General features: G+C 42.1%; 1 protein-coding gene and 1 long non-coding RNA gene across 3 annotated transcripts; one reads left to right on the top strand and one right to left on the bottom strand.

The window, feature by feature from the left end:
• The first annotated feature begins 1,070 nt into the window (after positions 1-1,070).
• Positions 1,071-12,094, top strand: MPC1 (mitochondrial pyruvate carrier 1). The gene is made up of 5 exons (XM_059841254.1): positions 1,071-1,257; positions 4,754-4,757; positions 8,507-8,603; positions 10,218-10,350; positions 11,104-12,094. Exons 1-5 carry the CDS (start codon positions 1,187-1,189, stop codon positions 11,120-11,122), a joined length of 324 nt encoding a protein of 107 aa, XP_059697237.1. The 5' UTR covers positions 1,071-1,186; the 3' UTR covers positions 11,123-12,094.
• LOC132324782 (uncharacterized) lies at positions 4,439-20,268 on the bottom strand. Of its 2 annotated transcripts, none has more exons than XR_009485733.1 (3): positions 19,936-20,268; positions 18,051-18,214; positions 4,439-5,989 (listed from the first exon to the last, which is right to left on the bottom strand). It is a non-coding gene; the product is annotated as an uncharacterized LOC132324782 (long non-coding RNA). The 2 variants fall into 2 exon arrangements; XR_009485734.1 differs by lacking the exon at positions 4,439-5,989 and adding an exon at positions 6,572-6,682.
• Between the last annotated feature and the right edge of the window lie 15 nt (positions 20,269-20,283).

A 20,283-nucleotide genomic window follows, 5' to 3' on the forward strand; every position in this document is an offset into this window, starting at 1 on the left:
GGTACAGTTTTTGAGCATTTTGGATTTGTTGTGTGTGTTTCATGGTGGGTTTTTTTTTTCCTGTTGTTGTTGTGTTTTCGTGTTTGTTTTGTTTTGTTTCAACCTGAGATCTGCAGGGAAGAGGGAAACAGAAGGAAACAGTGCAGCCATGGCATCCAGGGCTTCTTGCAGAGCATAGCTGTGCCCCAGGCTGCACTCTCAGCCCAGCTCTGGACCTTAAAAACCGAGGCTGCAAGTCTTTGGAAAGCACAGGAGATAAACATCCATTTTCACTATCTCTAGTGCACTGAGCAAAGATATAAGACTTTGTTTGTATGGCCCATATTTTCTAGAGATAGTATTAGCAAGGTTAGAGCTTATCTTCCCTTCTACGTAAGTAACCTCTGCTCAGGTATGAAATAGAAAGTGCTGGTCAGAGATGGGATCTTAGGCCATTCCAACTAAAATTACCCAAGTACTTAGCATAGACTCACAGGATAGCTGGGGTTAGAAGGGACCTCTGGAGATCATTTAGTCCAGTTCCCCTGCCAAGGCAGGGTCATCCAGAGCAGGTGACACAGGGACGCGTTCAGGTGGGTTTGGAATGTTTTCAGACAACACAACGCCACGTCCTGCCAGCTTACTCCGCCCCAGAGCTCTGCCACCCTCACCGTGTCACCGGGTCCCTCACACCCTCACTCCCCCCTCCCGAGCCCCATTTTCCCCTCACGCCGCACTCGCGCCACCGGGGACGGAGCCACACGCCCCGCGAGGGGCGGTGCTCGCCAATGGGGAGCCACCTGACGCGGCCCCGCAGCCAATCGCGGCCTGCGGAGCCGCCGCGCGACGCTTCCCCGCGTGCTGCGGAGGAATGCCGGCGGCTCGGCCCAGGGCGACCCCTCCTCGCCGCTCTTTGCGACGCTCTCCCCCACTCCTCCAGCCGCGTTGCTTTACGGCCCCTGCCTTTCCCCCTGCCCGTAACCGTCTCCCCGGGCCGGGCGCGCGCGGGGGGCGGGGCCGTCGCGGCCAATGGGCGGCGAGAGCGCTGCGGTGACGGAGCGGGGCGGGGTGGAGGGGGGGCGCGCGCGCTGCCGTAAAGTGGGAGGCGGGTGGCGCGCGGGGCAGTTGTCACCCGCGGCGGCATCGCGGCGTGAGGCGGTCGGGCCAGGCGGGCGATCGAGGGGTACCGCACTGCCGCCGAGACGCCATGGCGGCGGCACTGGGCCGCAAGGCCGTGGACTATGTGCGCAGCAAGGAGTTCAGGGACTACCTGATGAGGTGAGCGCGGCACGGGGGGTGTCATTGCCGAGCCTACCGCCCTGCCCGGGCGAACGGCAGGGATCAGCGTTCCGTCTCGAACCCTCAGCTCCCTGCAGCCTCGGGGCGCCCCGGACGGGGTCGGACGGTTGGCACCGGTTGACCCTTGGCGAGGTCGCCTTCGCCGGCGGCTGGCCGGGGGAGAAGGAAGCTAGGAGCCGGCCCGGAGGTGTCGTGGTCCTGTCGTTCCCCGTTTCTCGCCCGTCGTCACCTGGGCCCCCGGTGGCGGTCGGGACTGTCACTGTCCCGCCCTGGCCCGAGCAAACCGGCCTTGACCTTGAAGTGACGCGGCGCGCTTCGAAGCTGCCGCGGCAGCTGCGTCCCTCCGTGACCTTCCCGTCCCGGCTGTGACAGCCGCCAGTGCCGCCCCGCCGCGGGCAGGGGCTCGCTGCGGCACGGGGGTTGCAGCGGGCACAGGAGCCCGGGACCGGGACGGTCTGACTGCTGCCTGACACAAGGGCAGAAGGAGCTTCGCTTTGCCTTTGGCAGAAGCGAGCTTGATCATGGATGCAGTCTGAAGGTCGGTTATTTGAATCTCTGAGTACGTGTAAATATGTATCTCTTTCCAAAGTCTTGTTAGAGTCCCGCTGTCGTGGGAACGTGGCTTAAGTCACTTCCCAGACAGCTCAGCTTGTGTCAAGCTTTGTCTTGTGTGCTGGGGTAAGGGATATGGCCGTCTGGACTGAAACTATAAGACTGCCTTAAAGAAAAGTTTTGCTATACTTAAATCTTGTTGAACCACTGTGCAGGAACTGTCTCAGGTAGGCAGACTGAAGTTTCTCCAGCTGACAGGCTGTCTGACAAACTAAACAAATAAAAATGGTCTCTTCTAATAAAGGTGGTTGAGCAACCCTTTGCTATGGCTGTTGCTTGATGTTCTGCCTACATCTATTGCACCTAGTGTTTGATGTTGAGTAAGCATGTAGGAGGACATCTGTTTATCTGAGAAATGTAGTCTTGGTTCAAGTAGCAGGAGATGGTATAAGGCTGCATGGACGAGGGATTATAATGTAAAGCCTTAAACTTCAGGAGGATAGACTTAGATATTAGGAAGAAGTGTTTTACCGTGGAGATGGTGAGGCACTGGAAAGCTTGCTCAATTTGTGTGATATTCACAAAATCAAAATCCACAGAAACCGTGAGGCAAAAGTATGAGAAGGAAGATAACCACCCTGAAGAAAAAAAAAAAAATCTCCAGAGCAGGCTTCTGTGATTCCTTTTGTAAGTCTTGAGGATGCCATGTAAGTTTGATAGATGCATATGAGTGTTAACATTTAATTGATTGTAACAGCATTGATGTGAAGCATGTAAAGAGCCATTAAACCAGTAATCTACTTCATAATTAGAAAAACAAACATCCAGGTGAGATAACAGCTGCTTCCTAATGTCATCACAGTTAATGGAAATATCTCTATCCTTGCCCAAGATTGAAAGGGTTTTTTAAAAAAAAGCTTTCAGATGTATTTCACCTAATTTTCAAACAAGCTGTATATGTGACTGTATTTCAGTAAAAAGAGCATTCCACAGGTTTCTAACGTTTTGGATAGAATGTGTTTTGCCTTGCTATAATGAAGATACCTGCTTAATTTGTGCTCCTGTTACTGGGTGTGTCATGAAGAGCTAAAGCCAGTTGCTCCATCTGCTCTGGCCTTTCAGCATTGTTAGTTGCTCGCTAGGAGATGAGTGTCTAAGTTATTGGCTTCTTGTTGAGTTTAAAATTTAAATAGCTGTCAGTAAAAGACTTGTCTGTCTTCTGCATAAGAAGAAATGGAGAGTTATCTCTTGGCATTTCTTCTGAAGGTGATTTCTTCCCCAGACTACAGGACTCTACCCTGAAAAAAAGTGCTTTCTTTGCTTGTGGAGTAAAAGTGTCCTTAAAGCTCTGAGACTGTGGTGTCTGTTCTAAAAATCAGCATCTAATCATTGCAGGGAATCAAGGCTTTAAAAATGTGAAACTTGTTTGTCAGAATTAATGAACTGAGGTGCTGTTTGGGATACCAGTGATAGGCTTTAGATTGGGTAACCTAAGTTATTCTATTGAGGGTCAAGCAAAGTGGTGGATTAAGTGCTCCATTATTCTGGCTTGGGGCAATCAAAAACTTGAAGACATCTACTGGAATACGTAACTTTCATTTCAGCTGCATAACCTGCAAACATAAAAGCAGGCATAATGATTGCATGCTGCTTTGCTCAGGTAGATATATCTGGCATTAGAATTGCGTTATGTCATGGGTTACCTTTTAGATCTTGCACAAATAGGAGGAGTTGCTTTTAAAACTGTCATTAAAAATTAATTGTTCTGCCAGTTTAACATCTGGCTTTTCTCCAGTGGTGATTATTAGGGATCTGAATAACTGTAAATCATATAAATACAAATTTACCCTAACTGTGTCCTAATGCTTCAAAATGAGCATAGTAAGAACATAAGCTGTAGGAAGACTTTTCCTGCATCTTGTAAAATGCAACAGTAATGTTATTTAAAACTAGCTGATTAGCATATTAAAGCCTGGCAGCTCTAGGTATTGTGAACCTGAAGTTGCATTTTTTCTCCAGATTCTGTCACTATAGTCATATAATCTGAGCCACTAATAGTAGGCAAGTGCATCCTCTTATTTCCTATCCTATTGATTTAAAACGTCTTCTGAAAAACATCTAATAAAACAGCTTCCCTCCTCTTTTAAGACATAACACATCATTCTAGACTTGCTGTCATTTTCTTGTGGTAGAAGCCTAAATTGCTTTGATCACATAATGAATTGCAAGGAATGCAAAAATCTCCTGGTAACAGGAAAAGAGGCATGGACATTGCAGTGTGCTGGGGCACTTCTGAAATGTCTCTTCCTGATGATTCAGCACTAATGCAAATGTAGGGACTCTGTTCATATAGAGGGCTTTGAAATAGAGATAAACTGATGTGCGCTGTCTAGGAACTAAATGCTCAGGCTTTCCAGGCAATGAACTGTCTTTTAATTTTAATGAACGTCAGAGGAGTTGGCTAAAATCAGCTGATCTTCAGTTCTCTTTAGTAAATCTTTAAACATGAAGAACTTTAAAATAAAAGTACTCTGTAATGTGTGCTAGAAACTGAAGGACACACACCTGCTTTTCTTGTGTGCTCTGAGAACTGAACAATCTGCCCTTTTGCAGAAGGATACTGCAGTTTCCACTTTAGGGGATGACAGTATGGGGAAAACACACAGTGACAGTCCTCCTATACTTGCAGAATGGTCTCTGGCCTACTAATATTCTTATTGTCAGAATGAGGAAAATACATGCAGAAATTTTTGAAAACTAAGTCTTTCCTACTGTAGCCTTTTTGGAATGAATTCAGTATGGATACATAGTATTGTCACCCCTGGGTTCCTCTTGTCCTGTCTAGACATTTATACAGAAAACTGACACTTGGAAGCTGAGTAAGTCCAACAGTAGTTGTTCACAGTTCTGAAAACAACATTAGTACAGTGTTTTCTTTGTCAAGGGACTGAATTTTGTTCTTGAAGTTCTTGGAAACTACTAATTTGAAATGGAGTCCCTTCAGAAATAGATGTGTGCACATGGGGCAGTATCTTCACTACTGGATGTGGCGCATGTGTTGCGACTCTCTTGGCTGCAGAGCTTTGGGGCTGGATGCCTGTTTCCTGGGAGAGTCCATCTGCCCTTGGTTTGCCCTATTCTATAAGTATGTTTTCCACTCTCATGTGATCGTAAGGATAATCTTGTAAGGCCTTAGCCAGAGCTGCCTACTCTGTTAAAGTAGTATCAGTTTGATTCTATTTTAGGCTTTCACTTCCTTAGAAACAACTTACACTTTAAAAATTAAGGCTGACTTCTGTTGGCACAAAAAGATGGTGCCAGAAGACACATCTGAACTTTAGTTAAGGTTTTATGAAGAAATTTAAGTTTACATTTGTCTTGTGAACTTCAGTCAACTGTTGCTGCAGATCAAAGAAAACAACAAGTGATTAGACTAGTGAAGGGCATCAAAATGAAGCACCTTGAACCAGCTTGTAGTGGAGACTCACTGAAACACACATCCTTTGTGATTTCCTAAGCAGAGCTGACTGTTTCCTTACCATAGCTATTTATAAAATGGCCATCTAAGAACATGGAAATCAGTGTGAGGGAAGTGATGGTTACAAAGTGTTCTGCAACTCAGGCTTTCTATTAGCCAACCTATTTCTCATAAGAAATGCCTTCTTTTAAGTCGTAATTCAGAACTAAGTCTTATCAGTATCTTTATTAGAGAGAAGGTATTTAAAAGTTAGTGAGCTTTTGTTACACAAGCTTTGTAACAAACAATATTAAATGTATGCTGTAGTCTATCTTTTGTGCATAGATCATTAAGTTATTACATAAACTGGTACCTAGATTATCACTAAAATGAACCACATACATGACAGAAGTGTAATTGCATAATATCACTAAGAACATGTTATAGCTCATGTTTGGTACAGCCACAGTTGGCCCAAATTTAGTGACAGGAAGCTATCTGGCAGTCTTTGGTTTGACCTACTTACTAAGGTATAGAGAATTCCAAGCAACTTCAAAGCGTTCACTGAAGAATTTTAGCTGTTTAGCTTTCTCATGACAAAGCTTGATGTCTTTTGGCATCTTTTTAAGTAGCTGGGGGTGATATCCTGGGTGCTCTGAAGAGTTGAATGTCTTCCACTGACCATAATGGGATTTTATGTAGCTGTGAAAAAGAACAGCAAACACTTGTCACAGTGATAGCTCTTGTGGGAAATGGGATTTTTATTTAACACAAATGTATTATTCAAAGTTAATGCTGTGACAGCATCCTGACTTCTGCCTATTTTCTATTTGTGGTATGCTTTTGTCTATGGAGATTATGAAAGAAACTAATGTGGTTTTTTTTCTTCTTTCTTTCATGTGCTTTTTGAATGGAACACAATGATGGTGCACTTGAACAGTACGGTAAGAAAAGGGAGGGGATTTCTGGTTTCACATTCTTCCTAACTTCAGTAACTTGCTGTCTTTTTCCCTTAGTACTGTTATGACTTTGTCTGCACCTGAAAGGCATAATACAAACCTCCAGGAGTGATGCACTAGGAATTGCAAGTCTGAGGTTAAGATGACCAAGTCATCTTCAGAATGTTTTAAATTAAAGGGGCTTTGTCTTTTCCATACTCTTTTGCCAAGAAGATCAGAGCAGCGTGAAACCCTTTCTTCTACATACCAGCAATACTGTTACATAACCAAACTACCTGGTTTATCTCTGATGGCCTTCAGGCCAGACAATAAATGTACAAAATAACTCACACTCTTCTTTTGTCCTGGACCCTTACTGTTTGCTCCTGAAACTGGAGTGGGAATTTTATGCCTGTTGTACTGTGAATCATAATGTATGGAAGATTTGTTCTTCTACCTAGACAAAAGACAAACTTATGGGTATATTTAAATTTTTGTGAGACTTCAAAGGACTGCCTGCCTGGAGGCACTTAAAGCTTGATAGCCATCTCAAGGTTCCAAATAAAACTTCTTGTCAGCAGAGAAAAGCTACTGCTACAGTGCTTTTGCTTACTGATGATTCTTCAGCTTGCACAGCCTGTATTTGAATGGTCCATAATCTATATAATCTATGGTGTATTATTTGGTTATGTTCTAATGGCAATTGATTAAGTAAAAATACTAAATTGATTTAATTTACTTTTCAAAACAGAAGTTGTCACTCAGATTCTTAAAAGCTGTACATATTTCAGAGATTCAAGAAAAAAGCTTATTTTTTATAAACTAAGTTGTTCAAATGACACCTCTTGCACACACTTGTTCAAATTACTATAAAACCATCACCAAGTACAGGTAGTGTCTTTCCACTTGAAGTTTGCTTTGGTGTGGTGGTACAGTGTAAATACCATGGAGTCAGGCAGCTCTCCTCAGTTATGCCATGTAACCTCTGATGCACTTGAGAGGCTTTAACCACTACAGATGTCAATTTTCCTATCACTAGGAATATAGCAAACAAATGCTTTTACTCTGTTCTTCAGAATACTGTTATAAATCTGAATTTGCAGAAGTACTATATTTTGCATATGGCACTGAAGTTGAACTATCAAAACTATGTGTGTAAATTAAACTCACTTTTTTCTATTTAAGTTTCTTCTATTGCAACTGCAGGAAGCAAGTGTGGCTTTTAGTCTGACTGTACTGCTACAAGCAAGACTAGCAAGAGTATCTTAGAATTAAAATTGCAAGAAATTTAAATACCACCTGAGAATTCCCAATCATTAAACATGTTATAGTTACAGAAAGTGTCAAAAGAATGGATATAGCTGGTATCTGCAAAGCTTTTTCTTGTGAGGTGCATCTCTTTTGTTGTATCTGGCCAAGTTACTTCTGAGAAGAGTTTCTACTTAGAAGAAGCTGAGGCAAATACTGTGCATCATGTGTGGAAAGAATTCTGGTGAAGGCTTGTTGCTCATAACAGTAACAGAAATTGAACTTAAGTCACTATTTTTCTCAGTTTAGAGTCTTTTAGATAATGCTCATCAAAATAAACTTGTCAGTTTTTCTGATTTGATCCTTTCCACTTCTGGTCTCTAGTCTGTGTGCGCACCTGTTGCTAACTGCTCTCCTCTGACATTTGTTGAATCACTGAGTGTTAAGTAATCGCCAGATAGTTTCAGCAATTGCAGGTGTAGCTCAGGGTAACAGTTTGCTTTGCTTGCTGGCCCTGCTCTTTCAAAGAGAGGGTCTAAGCAATCACAAGAAGATGCTTGCTGAGCTTCTCTTCATCCTCAGCATAAAATGAAAACACCTTCAGTTCTTCACTTCATCAAGTCCTTACGTTTTCATTATATTTTATAGGAGCTTTAATTGAAAGAGGGAAATGCTAATTCTCTGTGCAGAAGTGAGCTATAAATCTGAAGTATCTGACAATGCCAATCAGATGGTTAATGACTGCTAAGCTATAATTACACAGAATTCTATTTCAATGGCTCTAGATAGTTCCTCTCTGCTCTGAAAGAAAACCCAGAGTAGGTTCCTTTACCTTTCCTTCTGAAGAGTCGATCCCACTAAAAGAAAGGTTTGGTTTCTCTCTTACATTAAAAATAGTCTCTGTCTTTTCTTGGAATTTTACCAATAAATCTGCCTTCTGCCTTCTAGTTTTGTGTAGCGAAGAAAAAGCTGTAAGAATACTGCAGGAGATTTTTGTTTCTGTTTAACTTTATTTTGTTTTCCCTCTTCACAGCACTTTTGGGGGCCAGTTGCCAACTGGGGTCTTCCTGTTGCTGCTTTTAATGACATGAAGAAATCGCCAGAAATTATTAGTGGCAGAATGACATTTGGTAAGACCTGAGACAAACTTCTTGTTAGGAAACTGACTCCAGAACACAGTTTCTGTCCTTTAAGCAGTGATATGTTGTTAGTTGTCTGCTTGTGATCAAAGCAGATGTAAATATCAAATATCTTGTTACATAACTTTAGAGGCCATTTAAATTGAGGTCCTGAAAAACTGCAGGGCTCTTTTTTGGAAAGCTTTCCACTAATTTGGGAGGGAAGAGTGAGGCAGCTCTTGACCCTTAGCAATTTTCAAGACCAGACTGTCTCCTGAAGTATAACTTCTATTATCTTAAGCTATTGCACACACTTGTTCAAAATGTATCTCTTCTCAGTTTTATTCTTTGTATAAAGAACAATGATCCTTTGTGGTTAGTGTGAGATTTAAATATTTATCAGCAATGACAAAGTGAATAAATGGTAATGATTGGTCAGCAGGGTGCAAGAAGCAGCAAAGAACGCTTTAACTCCTTGCAAAGTAGTTGTCTGTGAGAGACTATTGTGACTCTTAATGAGAAATTATTTTTAAATGCAATAATAAGCAATATTTTTCCACCTCTCTTTGGAACATATATATTTTTTGCCTAGATGTCTGTCTCTATGTTCAAATTATTTTCTAGAATTAGAAATCTTGCAGTTTTAATTTAATAGCTTAACCTGGGCATTATATCTCTTCCTTAATTCACTTAATAACTTAATTCTGAGTAATTCTTCTTCCCACAAGCAAAATACTTTTGGCTCTAGAAATTTTATAGTTCCATTATCATTAGGCTCTGCTTAGAGTAATTCAGTCCCTTAATCAATTTCTTGAGACAGAAAACTAGTTTAAATAGTCTCCAGTGCAGCAAAACTGTTTTGCAAATAGTGTTTTGGTGGCAGCTACCCGGCTCAGCCATGCTGAGACACCTTTTGAAATTTTTGCAGGTATATATAGTTTGTGTTTCAACCTGGGGGATGAAAAAAGAATATTTGTACTTTTAAAAAGGCTGTTTTCTTTGAACAATTAAGTTACCAATTTTTTTCTTTAAGCCTGTCAGAACTTTACAAAACTAGGGAATTCTTGGGTTGTAATTTCCTGTATTTAAATTATGGTAGGAGAGTAGATCAAAATAGTTTCTAATCTTTCTGGAAAGCAGATAACAAAGCTTCATGTTTCTGAATGTTTATGATTTCCTGGACACTGAAAGCTCCTGATTTTAAAATGTTCCCAGAAAGAACTGTATTTAAGTGATTAGTGTCTTTAAAAATACTTTGTCTTAGAAATTGTCAGAATAATTGTATATGACAGACTGTGTCTCATTCAGATAAACTCTTATTTTTGGCTGAGGTAATTTAGAAAATAAACTTAAAAGACTTCAGTTGCATCACAAGATAGTGGATGAGTAAAATCAATTTTTATGGAAATCTGCAGGCATGTAGATTTTCTTGTGTAGAAGAAATAAACACTGTTTTGTGTTTTCTTCCATTGGATTCTCCGAGTGGACATGTTTGTAGGGCTATTGGGCAACTCATAAGCAGCAACAAATCTTCTGCCTGTCATTACATTTTGCTAGTAGGAAAATTGTGACTCAACAAAATGCAGGTATTTACAGTCTCTTAACAAGATCTGTCATCTTTTGCAGCACTGTGTTGTTATTCCTTGACTTTCATGAGATTTGCCTACAAAGTGCAGCCAAGAAACTGGCTTCTTTTTGCATGCCACTTCACTAATGAAATTGCACAACTTATTCAAGGGGGACGACTGATCAAATACAGGTAAGTCACATTTTTAAATGGGGAAGTCATTAACTGATGGCTCCTGGAATACTCTGTTAGTGATTTTTAACTGTGGTGCAAAGCTCTGCATGGTTTCTGAACTTGTTTAACTTCATTACCTTTTGCAAACCTGTTAACTAGCTTGTTGTCAGTAGGCAGAACTTTCTACTTTGCACCTCCTTTGAACCTTCTGAGGTCTGCACATAGAAAAGGCAGGAAGCCTTTATGATGTTGAGGGAGTGTAGACAGGGCCTCTAGTAGCTGCTGGCTATTTTGGGGGTTTTTTGTGCAGTCTTTTGGTTCATCTGCATGTGTCCATCTTGATAACTAATTCCTGAGATGGAAACATCCATAAAACTGTGAAGGAGCTGTACCTCTGGAAGAGAAGTCACACAAAACCTATCAGAACTAACTGTTCCATACACACGGTGGAGCCTGCTGGGTGTGCCCAGGGAACAGACTGTGATCAGTCTCACTCCCTTGTTGTGTAGCAAGCTGTGCAGACTGTGCCCCAAGCAATCCTGGTGATCAGGATTATGGGTTTTCTCTCTTCTGCCCCAAAAAAAGAAATTACTGTGGAGCAATAGAGGATGAAACCTTCTGAAATGTAAATTAAAAACTGAGACTGTGCAAAACTGCAAGTGGACTTGTCTCTGCATAAGTTACTGACCAATGTCCCTCATTCATAAAGTTTTTTTAATAGCAATTGTATTTCAATATTCACTCTTACAAAAGCTGTTTTTCTTTTGGCAGGCTGGAGAAAAAGAACTAAATAAATTACTTGAAATAAGCCAGGGAATGTATTCATCCTGAATGACAACCAAGGAAGACATGCCATCTACAGTTGCTGTGACAATTACAGTGGGGATGAAACAGAAACACCCATTATGAATATGACCCCACCAAGAATTCTTCTAATAATATTTTTATCTTGCCTTTTAAAATATACTATTCAGAAATGTAAACCATTACATTTAAAGTCTTGCTGCCTTACTGATCTTTAATAACTACCCTTTTAATAAAACATTAGCCATCCCAATAACAAGCAATATTTGAAAACCAACTTTTTTATCTAACAGTCTACAAAAGTGGCCCATGATGGTTTGACAAAACTCATTTTAAAATCAACATGAACAGAGGTCAGTAAACAGAACTGTAGGTGGTATCATTGTTTATGTATTAACATATTCTTAAAAGCCATTTAAGTTGAGTGCTTTCATTCCTGTTCTATTTTTTTTTTTAACTTAAGCAGCTTGCTGATCTACAAGAACAAATGTGTAGATAGGCAGCCTGGAAGTGAGCAGCCATCCCTCTTCCCTCACTGCATGCCTATTCTCAGTAAAGAGATTTCATTAACATCCATTTTTATGTCGCACAATATTTAAAGAAGGCTTGGAAAAACAAAAGCATAGCACTGAATGAAGGAAGGCAACAAAGCCTGATACTGTTCTTTAAGAAGTTCTAAGTGGATTTTTTTTTTTTTTCCTACTGTTTGAGTTATTCTAGATGTATGTAATTCTTACACAGGCAAAAACTAAACTTGTTTGGAGTCTAAGATCTGAAAGACGCCAAGTGCCTTTCAGTAGTTTTTGACTTCATTGTGAGAGTGGTTTTCCTGCATGGTCTGCCTGAAAGTTACATTGCTGTAAAGGTAAAATTGACAAAGAATGTGAGAACATATGTTATGGATTTTTTTTCAGTGCAGTGTTTTTGAACAATAAACATATTCCAAATGGCAATAAAACTCTTGAATACTTGGAAAAGTTTTGTTTTTCATAATGTGATAACAGACCCAAAAGTGAAATTTTATTATGGAGTGTCGCTTATTACTGCAACAGCGTGAAGCAAAAATAGGCCGAAAAAGTAAATGGTATGCACTGAATTTAGGTAAGTGTCCTGTGGATCCCAATACCTAAAACTTCTTCCCCCAGCAGCAAAAAGTGTGTGTGGGTACTTAAACTTAGTAGTTCTAGTTCCATCGGCAGGGTTGATTTCAGAGCTCTCATTATGCAACCAAGTCAGTATTACCTATTCTTCTTTAGTAATTAGAGCAAGTCTTAATCGACCATCTTCTAATTCTATTGTGATGGTAACTTTTTTTGATGGACATAGAGGAAAGACGCAAATAGGGCAGATCTGCTGGATGGCTAAAGCTGGTACTGCCTGCTGCTTCTTGCTTTAGAAAAGTTACTACATAAAGCTGCTCCTTCAGTACTGCTGTCTTGTCACAAAAGTTGTCATCCCCCCTATCTCCTGGAATAGAAGCTCCATTAGACTTCTGTACAAATGAGTAGTGAGACACAAGCAGATAAGGACAGCTGATTATCTTGGCACCTTATATTACTTCTGGAGGGAAAAATAAGCTACAACTGAGTTTGATCTTCATTGGTGTGAAATGTGTTATGCTGCTCTTGCATGAAGCTTGCAGTACAGGCTGTACTCTACCCTCACCTGCTTTGATCACTGTTCATTAGCTCCTGATTGTCTTTGCTCCTTTACCCAGAGAATACCATTTGCAAGAGTTCCTTCTCTCATTTTCCTGGTAGTTGCACCATACTTTTATTTCCTTCTACCGTTCTCCTTCTTTCTTCCCCTTATCCATTCACTGTGATAAGGCTCAAATTCTTTCATACTGGACTAGAGCAAGAGTGAATTGCAGATGGAAAGTGGGCTTTACCTTGCTTTGGTTAGATGTTAAACCAGGGATGCTTCCTGCAGCCCAAACAGACTTAAAAAAGGGGGAGGGTGGCAACAAACCATTTTTCATGGGACTTGAAGGAACCTGGCCCTGTTTGGGAAGGGAAATCCAGTGTGGGCTGGATATCCACTGCCTGTCAGTCTTCCTAGTAACAAAAATAGTTTATATGGGCAGAGTGCCATCAAGTGGCTCCTGGCCTGTGTCAATCAAAGTAATAATTATCAAGCTGTTTACATACCATTTCTTTGTTTAAATGTGCTGGGGGTAAGGGGATCAGTACAATATTATTAAAAGGAGTTTTTGCAATAAATAATTCTGTGATTAGTCAGCAGCCCACTCTGGCACAAAACACTGAAACACACTGGCATGGGGCTGTTAGGGATAATCCAAAGAAGAGAACAATAGCTTAAAGAGGACTGTAGACGGTGTATTCTTGAGTTTAAATACCTTAATGGTGCTAATGGCTTCCTTTTGTTCTTTTCTTATTCCCCTCAGCACTGGATGAAAGAATGGGGCAATGTGGGTTTCACTGATTAATTATAAGTTAGAGCTCAGTATTTGCTTTTGATTTATAAGATTACAGGGCTTGTCTGTACTTGCTATTGTTCTAAAATACCTACTTGGTTTTAATTTCACAGCTTGGTTTAATAACAACTTTCATCTGTAGGATATGTCCTGTCACTAGAAACCTTTGCTGCTCTGCTCCCAGGCACTGCCCTGTGTGTTCTGCTTCTGTTCTGCCACAGTAAGACTGGGAACCACGTGGCCTTTCCTCTCTTGCTGCAGTGGTTACTGCTATAGCAACAGCTGCTGTCTTCTTTCATGTCTTCAGAGAAAAAATAATTTCTTACATTTCTGAGCAAGTCCTGCTACGCTGCTGGTAAGGAATGCAATACCCTTAGGAATTCAAGTGGGAGAGAGACCAGCTAAGCTCTCAGTCTGTCCCTTCCCCCTTTCTCCCAGGTTTGAGCTGGAGACGTCTTGAGTCCCTTTTGAAAGGGAAGACTCAAGACTTTAACTGGCCGTGGCATCAAATTAGCTTACAATCTCTTCTGCTATTGCAAGATTGAGTGTCCTTGATCTGGAAGCTTGATGATTTATGATACAAATGTGGAAATAACTTGGTAGCATGGTAATTACATGACAGAAAGCAATAATCCTAATTGTGTGGTCAGAAGAGAGGGAATTACTTTGTAAGGATTATTCAATGAATGTAATGATGTAATGATCAGTAGGTGTAATAACACCTACTGATAGTGAATTTTGTCCAGCCTCACGCAACTGTCTCATGCTTTATAATCATTTTAGCCAGTGGTGCTGTATATGGGTGGTGGAGTTGTTTTGGGGGTTTTTGGAGTGTGTTTTTGTTTGGGGGTGTTTTTGTTATTTTTGTTTTGTTTTGGAGGATTTTGACTTCTAAGACTTCTATATAAAGTGAATGTTCCCTACTCTAAAACCAGCAGAAAAATCTCTTGGCCTCAGTGCTACCACTATGGCCTGCCAGCTCTCAGAGAAAACACATTTGTAGTTAAATATAGTTCTCCATAGCATTGAGGGTTACCTTTTGTTCTCTGTACAAAGCACAACGGTGTCATCTGAGCAAGGAAAGGACAGCACAGCAGAGAATTGGGTGGGGAAAGTCTCAGTAAGTTTAGAGACAGAGGAGGCAGTAAAAAAAGGAGAGTCTTCTTTTTGGGACCAAGACAGGTTTTGACATGGAAATAAAGTGCTTAGAAAATACAGTCCTAGACTAGGACAGACCAGTCTTACAACTACTCCCATGTTTTCCTTGAGTTCTTGCATGAATGTTGATACAAGCTCTATTATGAGTTCTTGCATGAATGCTGATACAAGCTCTATTATGGTCAAACTAATATGTAGAGCATCAAACTACCAAATGCATTTACTTCAACTGTGTGTGTTTCCAGTGTACATGAATCTGTATTACACTGGTGTGGTTGCAGACACAAGTTATTTCTTTACCTGCCTGTTCTAAGAATGTGAAGGCACTCAAAAAGAGCAGGAATAAAAGATGAGATAGAGACAAGTAAAAAATAACCAATTAGAGTGATATGTTCATATCACTTAGTCCCAAGCCTTTAAGGAATACAATCTGTTTCTTCATGCTCATGTGACAGACTTCAAAGTTAGCAGCAGAATATAAAGTAGTAATACAGGAAATATTCACAAGCACAGTTACCAGCTCTCTTAGCTTTTCAGCCTGTGCCTCACAGAGTGCATTGGTCTCATCTGCATTTGGGAAAGAACAGTGATGCAATATGAAGAAGAACCTGATGCAATATGACTGCAGTTCTGCTTCTGTAGAGCTAGAGTATTTCTGCTGCCAACTTACACAAAGGCTAAAAAGTTTGTTCTGATTAAGCAAGACATTGCTGCAAGTTTTACAATCTCTATAAAGCAGAAAAGCAATCATTCAGGTGTTTAAAATTAGGCAATTTTTTTATTAAATTAATTGTGGAGAAGTCTGTCTCTCCCCACCCAATCCCTTTCTGCCTTTGCAGATCTAATACCTACCAGTGCGCTGCATTTAGTCACTGCGGCAACCACTTAAAAATAACCAGTGTCCATTGAATCAACTCAATAGCAGCCAGAAGGCAGAAATATTGGTTTTCTGGATAACCTGCTCTGAGTGTCATCACTGGCATCCTGCTCCTTCCAGATCATCGCCTCTCTTTATCACATGGCTTAAGCCTGACCATGATAGTGCTCTCTTCTTTTCCTTTCTTCCCACCTTCTTTAACAGCAGGTTTCAAGTAACTATGGCAACAAGGCTAGGAATTTTATGCTTATTCGTTTTGTCTGAAATCTGGGTCATGTCTCTCTCATTAAGTGAAACTTGTATGGAGATAACTGCTCCAAACCCAGCCTTTGGTGCAAGAGAAGGCAATGTCAGTTATGGCAGCACTTACATAGTGGCTGTATTTGGTCCACTGTGTTAGAAAAATGTAAAGGTACAAAGTAAGCCACTTAAAATTTGGAAAGTATTTAATAATTTTGAAAGCATTTAGTACATAACTTACAGGAGAACCATTGCTGTAACTTTCTCTAATTGATGTTGATTTATAGGCTGATGGGAATAATTTCATAATTGTGTTTCTAGTCCTAAGGTATGTGTTAACCAAAGGGGTGCCTTCTCAGAATGGCGCTGAGTGATGTAAATTATATCAGTATCCTCTTTCAAGAAGAAATGTGGTAGTGTGAAACCTTAAAGGTGTCTCCTGACAGGATGAGATATTAATCTCCTCTAATCTCTCACTGCAGTCAGACTCTGACTGGATCTGAGATCACAGTTTCAGGACAGAAAGATCTCCAGATTTTAACTTGTTTCAGTGCCAAGGGAGTAGCAAGATTATCTCCAATGTTCCTATCTTGCAGATTTGGACATACCACATCTCCTTGCACCTAGGATGACTTAAAATCCTAAAACATTGCTGTGTTTGTTCATGGGGAAGCCGTGCAAAGGAACTATTACAAGGTATTTTTGTACACACTTGATTCTATGGGTCATCTGCAAGCAAAACAGAAAGCCAGCTGTGTGATCAGTAAACTGTTACTTTGTGTGTCTTCTACTGCAACTTGGTAAACATCAGCATCAGCTCTCAGCCAGATTATTGTTAGCAACAGGAAAGGTTCAAACATTTGGCAGGGTATCCAGTAGTGTATCAGCTGACCAAGCATCTGCACTACCTGATCTGAGTGTATGATGCCACAAGAGAACAGCTCACAAGGCTGTTTGGTACTTCCTTGCATATGTGTTGTTTTGGCCACCGTGAGCCAATAAAGGCTTTTACCTTTCCCTCCAAAGCTTTGCAATAGCTCACAGTGTTCCTGTAAATCACACACACACACCTGGCTACTACCAGGTGCCTGCCAAGCACACTGGGAAGTAACTCATCTGTAGCTGGTTTTTGTACACTTCAGTTTTCTAGATCAGAGACCTATGAGAGGTTATTTTGTGTCCCTAGAGAAGTGATGACTGGATCCGGAAAATCACAGCAGAAACAATTCTATGAAGCTGGATGAAGCCAACCATGTGGCTTGTGATTTAGGCTGATCTGCACACAAATTAGAAGAGATGGGTTTCCTGAACTAAGGTGTAAGAAAGGAGATAACTTTTTCAGCTTTTGCTTCCTTGTTCCTTGTTTGTGGATCACCACTACCTGTCACTGTCAGCAATGCAGGCTTGTTGGAAGATGTTCACAGTTGAATTTTCAGAAGCACAGGATCTTTTCAAAATATACGAAGGGCATTCCCCACTGTTAAGCTCTCTTCCTTTCAGAGGCCTTCAGAAGCTGCTGCTTTGTGTGATGTGAGCTGTTTGCACCACACAGCAGAATTGAGGTGGGATCTCATCAAGTGGAATAGGCAAGTCCCCAAAACAGCTCTACATTTTGTTTTCTACCATGCTCCCAGTAGGTCTCTGTAGGACCACTTGTTTAAGATTCCTTATAACGCCTGATCTTAACCTTTCAGCAGTATTCATTCAAACATCCCATTTCCAAAGGTAAAGAAGGCAAGGGTGGGGAGGAATACAGGACATTAGAGCCCTACATGATGACCAGAGCAATCACAGAACTGTTATTTTTGTGGAATATGTGTTTACAGGTTTACAATTGTTAGAGCTACAAGACTGAAGCACACAGACGCTGCTGTATGTACATTAAAAGTATGCCACCAACTGCATCAATTCAGTAAGTTGGCTGAATTCACACATTTTTCAGGAAGACAACATTACCTAGCAGATTTTCTAGTTAGCTTCAAATTTAGATGCAGATACATGCGAACCAGTAAGGTCAAAAATCAATGAAACTTGTAAGCAAACCACACCATCTCTTAGGAACAGAGAAACTGAGGCTTGCAAATCCATAACACTGTTATCATAAAAACAGAAAATATCTTCAGATGTGGTAGGTTTGTGATCTAAAGGCATAATAATACTTTGTACCAGCTATTTTGACTTGTGTTAGCAAAAGAATTTTACCTTTTTAGAAAAGCAGAGTAATTTTTTGATCCTGCTGCCTTATCAGCCAAAGTTCATCAGCACAGAAACACTGAACAACACAGGCCTTCCAAACTGCCTTTTCTTCATGGCAAGGTAATGACTGTCTCGTGGTATTTCATGACAGTACAGAGAATTAAGAATTTCTGTTGAACAGAGAAATAGGAAAAAATACATTTGGGGTGACTATGACAACCTTCTGCTCAAGAAAATAGCAAGGAAACAAAAAATACCCTTTCCCTCATTCAAGAGTGAAACAGCTGTGGGTTCCAGGCAGGCTGCACAGCCCAGGCAGCTGCAGGTGGGAACAGGGGAGAGCAGTAGGATGCAAGCTGGATGCCCCATGCTGCCCAGGTGTGCACTGCTCTTCTCTATGCACTTGAACACAGAAACAAAAGAACAGCTTTAGTTTGCTCTCTGCCAGGTACTTACCTGCCTGTACTCCCTGTACTACCAGAAAGTCATTAGTAATCCAAGGCACAGCCTGCTCAAAGTCATGCAAACCAGAAGGCTAGACTCGGATTTAAATTTGCTGCATCTATACATATCTATCTATAAATTGGGAGGGGGGAAAAAACCCTAAGAGAACTTTCTTTTTTTTATATTTTGCTCTCATGCTTTGGAATTAAAACACTTCTGTAACAAATAATTTTGTACCACTTTGGGGGCTACAAAGAAAGATGATTTGGGCACATTCAGACACACCCTTATATAACCTCTCCATTCTTTCTCCCATTTCTCCTCCCCTTCTTGCAAGGTCATGGTTATATTGTTCCCTTACACACTGTCCTCCCTGCGCAGGTCCTTGCAAGGTATGGGCAGTGCTGCCTGGCTCAGGAGACATCCTCTGTTTCTTTGGTTACTTCCACACAGCCCTGTCTGCAAGTGTTTCTCCCATTATTAATTTCAGCCTTAACTTAAAGCTTCCCGAGATGCTAATGGCCTGTTATCAGGCTGGAAAGGTACAGTTTGCTCCAAGTGTTTCACCTAAAAGCCAAGGTAGAAGGCACACGGGAAACTTCCCAAGAGTGTGTGGGAAGGTGAGGAGGGTGGAAAGGGAAGGAAGGTTTCTATCCTAAGGGCCTCACTGGGGGCTCTGCTGTCCTCGCTTTTATCAAGTTTTCTTCACACAGCAGCATGTTACACTGCCCTTATCACCCACCTCCGTCTCCTGCCCCAGCCCACACTGCTGCCTGCTGTCACTTTGCATGTGACACCTCGATCCTTTCCTCCAGCCACCAGCCTTATTCCCCTTGCAAACCAGTCAGGCCAGAGCTGAGGTGTTGGTCCAAGGACAGACACACACATGCAGAAACAGCTCCAGAGGACACACAGGGTCACCGTCTGAAGAGAGCAGGACAGGGAAGACTCAGACGGAATGACCAGGCTTGAAGAGGGCAGATGAAGGATGGAGCGTTGCTGAGCAAAGCCAAGACACAGGGCAGCGTGATGGCCTCTGCCCCACCCCTTCCTACCAGGGCAGAGTTTAATAGGGCCACACTGGGAATCTCTGAAGAAAGGCGTTCGCACCTAGTCCCATTTCTCCCTACCGCACCCATTCTAGCTGGAAAAAGACCTGGCTTGCTCGATAGTGGGCGCTGATGGCTCCAGGCACCCCCAATTCACGGAGGGCCGAAGGAGCTGGCGCTGCGGTTCGCTGCGTGCCTGCCGGCTGGCGGTGAGTGACCCAAGGCCCGGCCCGCCCGCATCGTGCCCGTGAACAACCAAGGCGGACACCGCCGGCTGCTCGGAACCACACTGTGTTCCGGGGCCATCCTAGAGCACAGGGCACAGGATCGCATCCAGATGGCTCTTGCCCACATCCACTGAGGGAGACTACACAACCGCCGTTCCAGTGCCAGGTCACCTGCAGAGTAAAGACGTTCTGCCTGTATTCAACTGGAACTTCCTGCGCATCATTTGAAGAGCCAGCCTCTGCTCGGTGGTGCCAAGCAATAGGACCACAGGGCAGAAACTGATGCTAAGGAAGTTCCGCCTGTACGAGGTACCCCAGCACCAGCGTGTTCCAAACGGGGTTCTACCGGGGCCCTGCGCAGCCGCTGTGTTCTGTGTTCATCGCGCTCATGCAAATCACGCCGCCGTGCAAAGGCCGATTCCGCGGGCGGCGATGAAGGCGGGGTCGGGCTGAAGAAGCCCTTCTTCCTCGCCGGTGCCTCCAGCCAGGGCTGCACCGGCTCTCCCTGCCACACCCACG

The sequence above is a fragment of the Haemorhous mexicanus genome, chromosome 3, assembly GCF_027477595.1.
Source record: "Haemorhous mexicanus isolate bHaeMex1 chromosome 3, bHaeMex1.pri, whole genome shotgun sequence".
NCBI classification, from domain to species: domain Eukaryota; kingdom Metazoa; phylum Chordata; class Aves; order Passeriformes; family Fringillidae; genus Haemorhous; species Haemorhous mexicanus.

Bases quoted from the DNA above. Each gene is read 5' to 3' on its own strand.
- MPC1 (XM_059841254.1), top strand. From the start codon at position 1,187: ATGGCGGCGGCACTGGGCCGCAAGGCCGTGGACTATGTGCGCAGCAAG. The intron at 8,604-10,217 runs GTAAGACCTGAG...CATCTTTTGCAG, and splicing joins TAGTGGCAGAATGACATTTG to CACTGTGTTGTTATTCCTTG.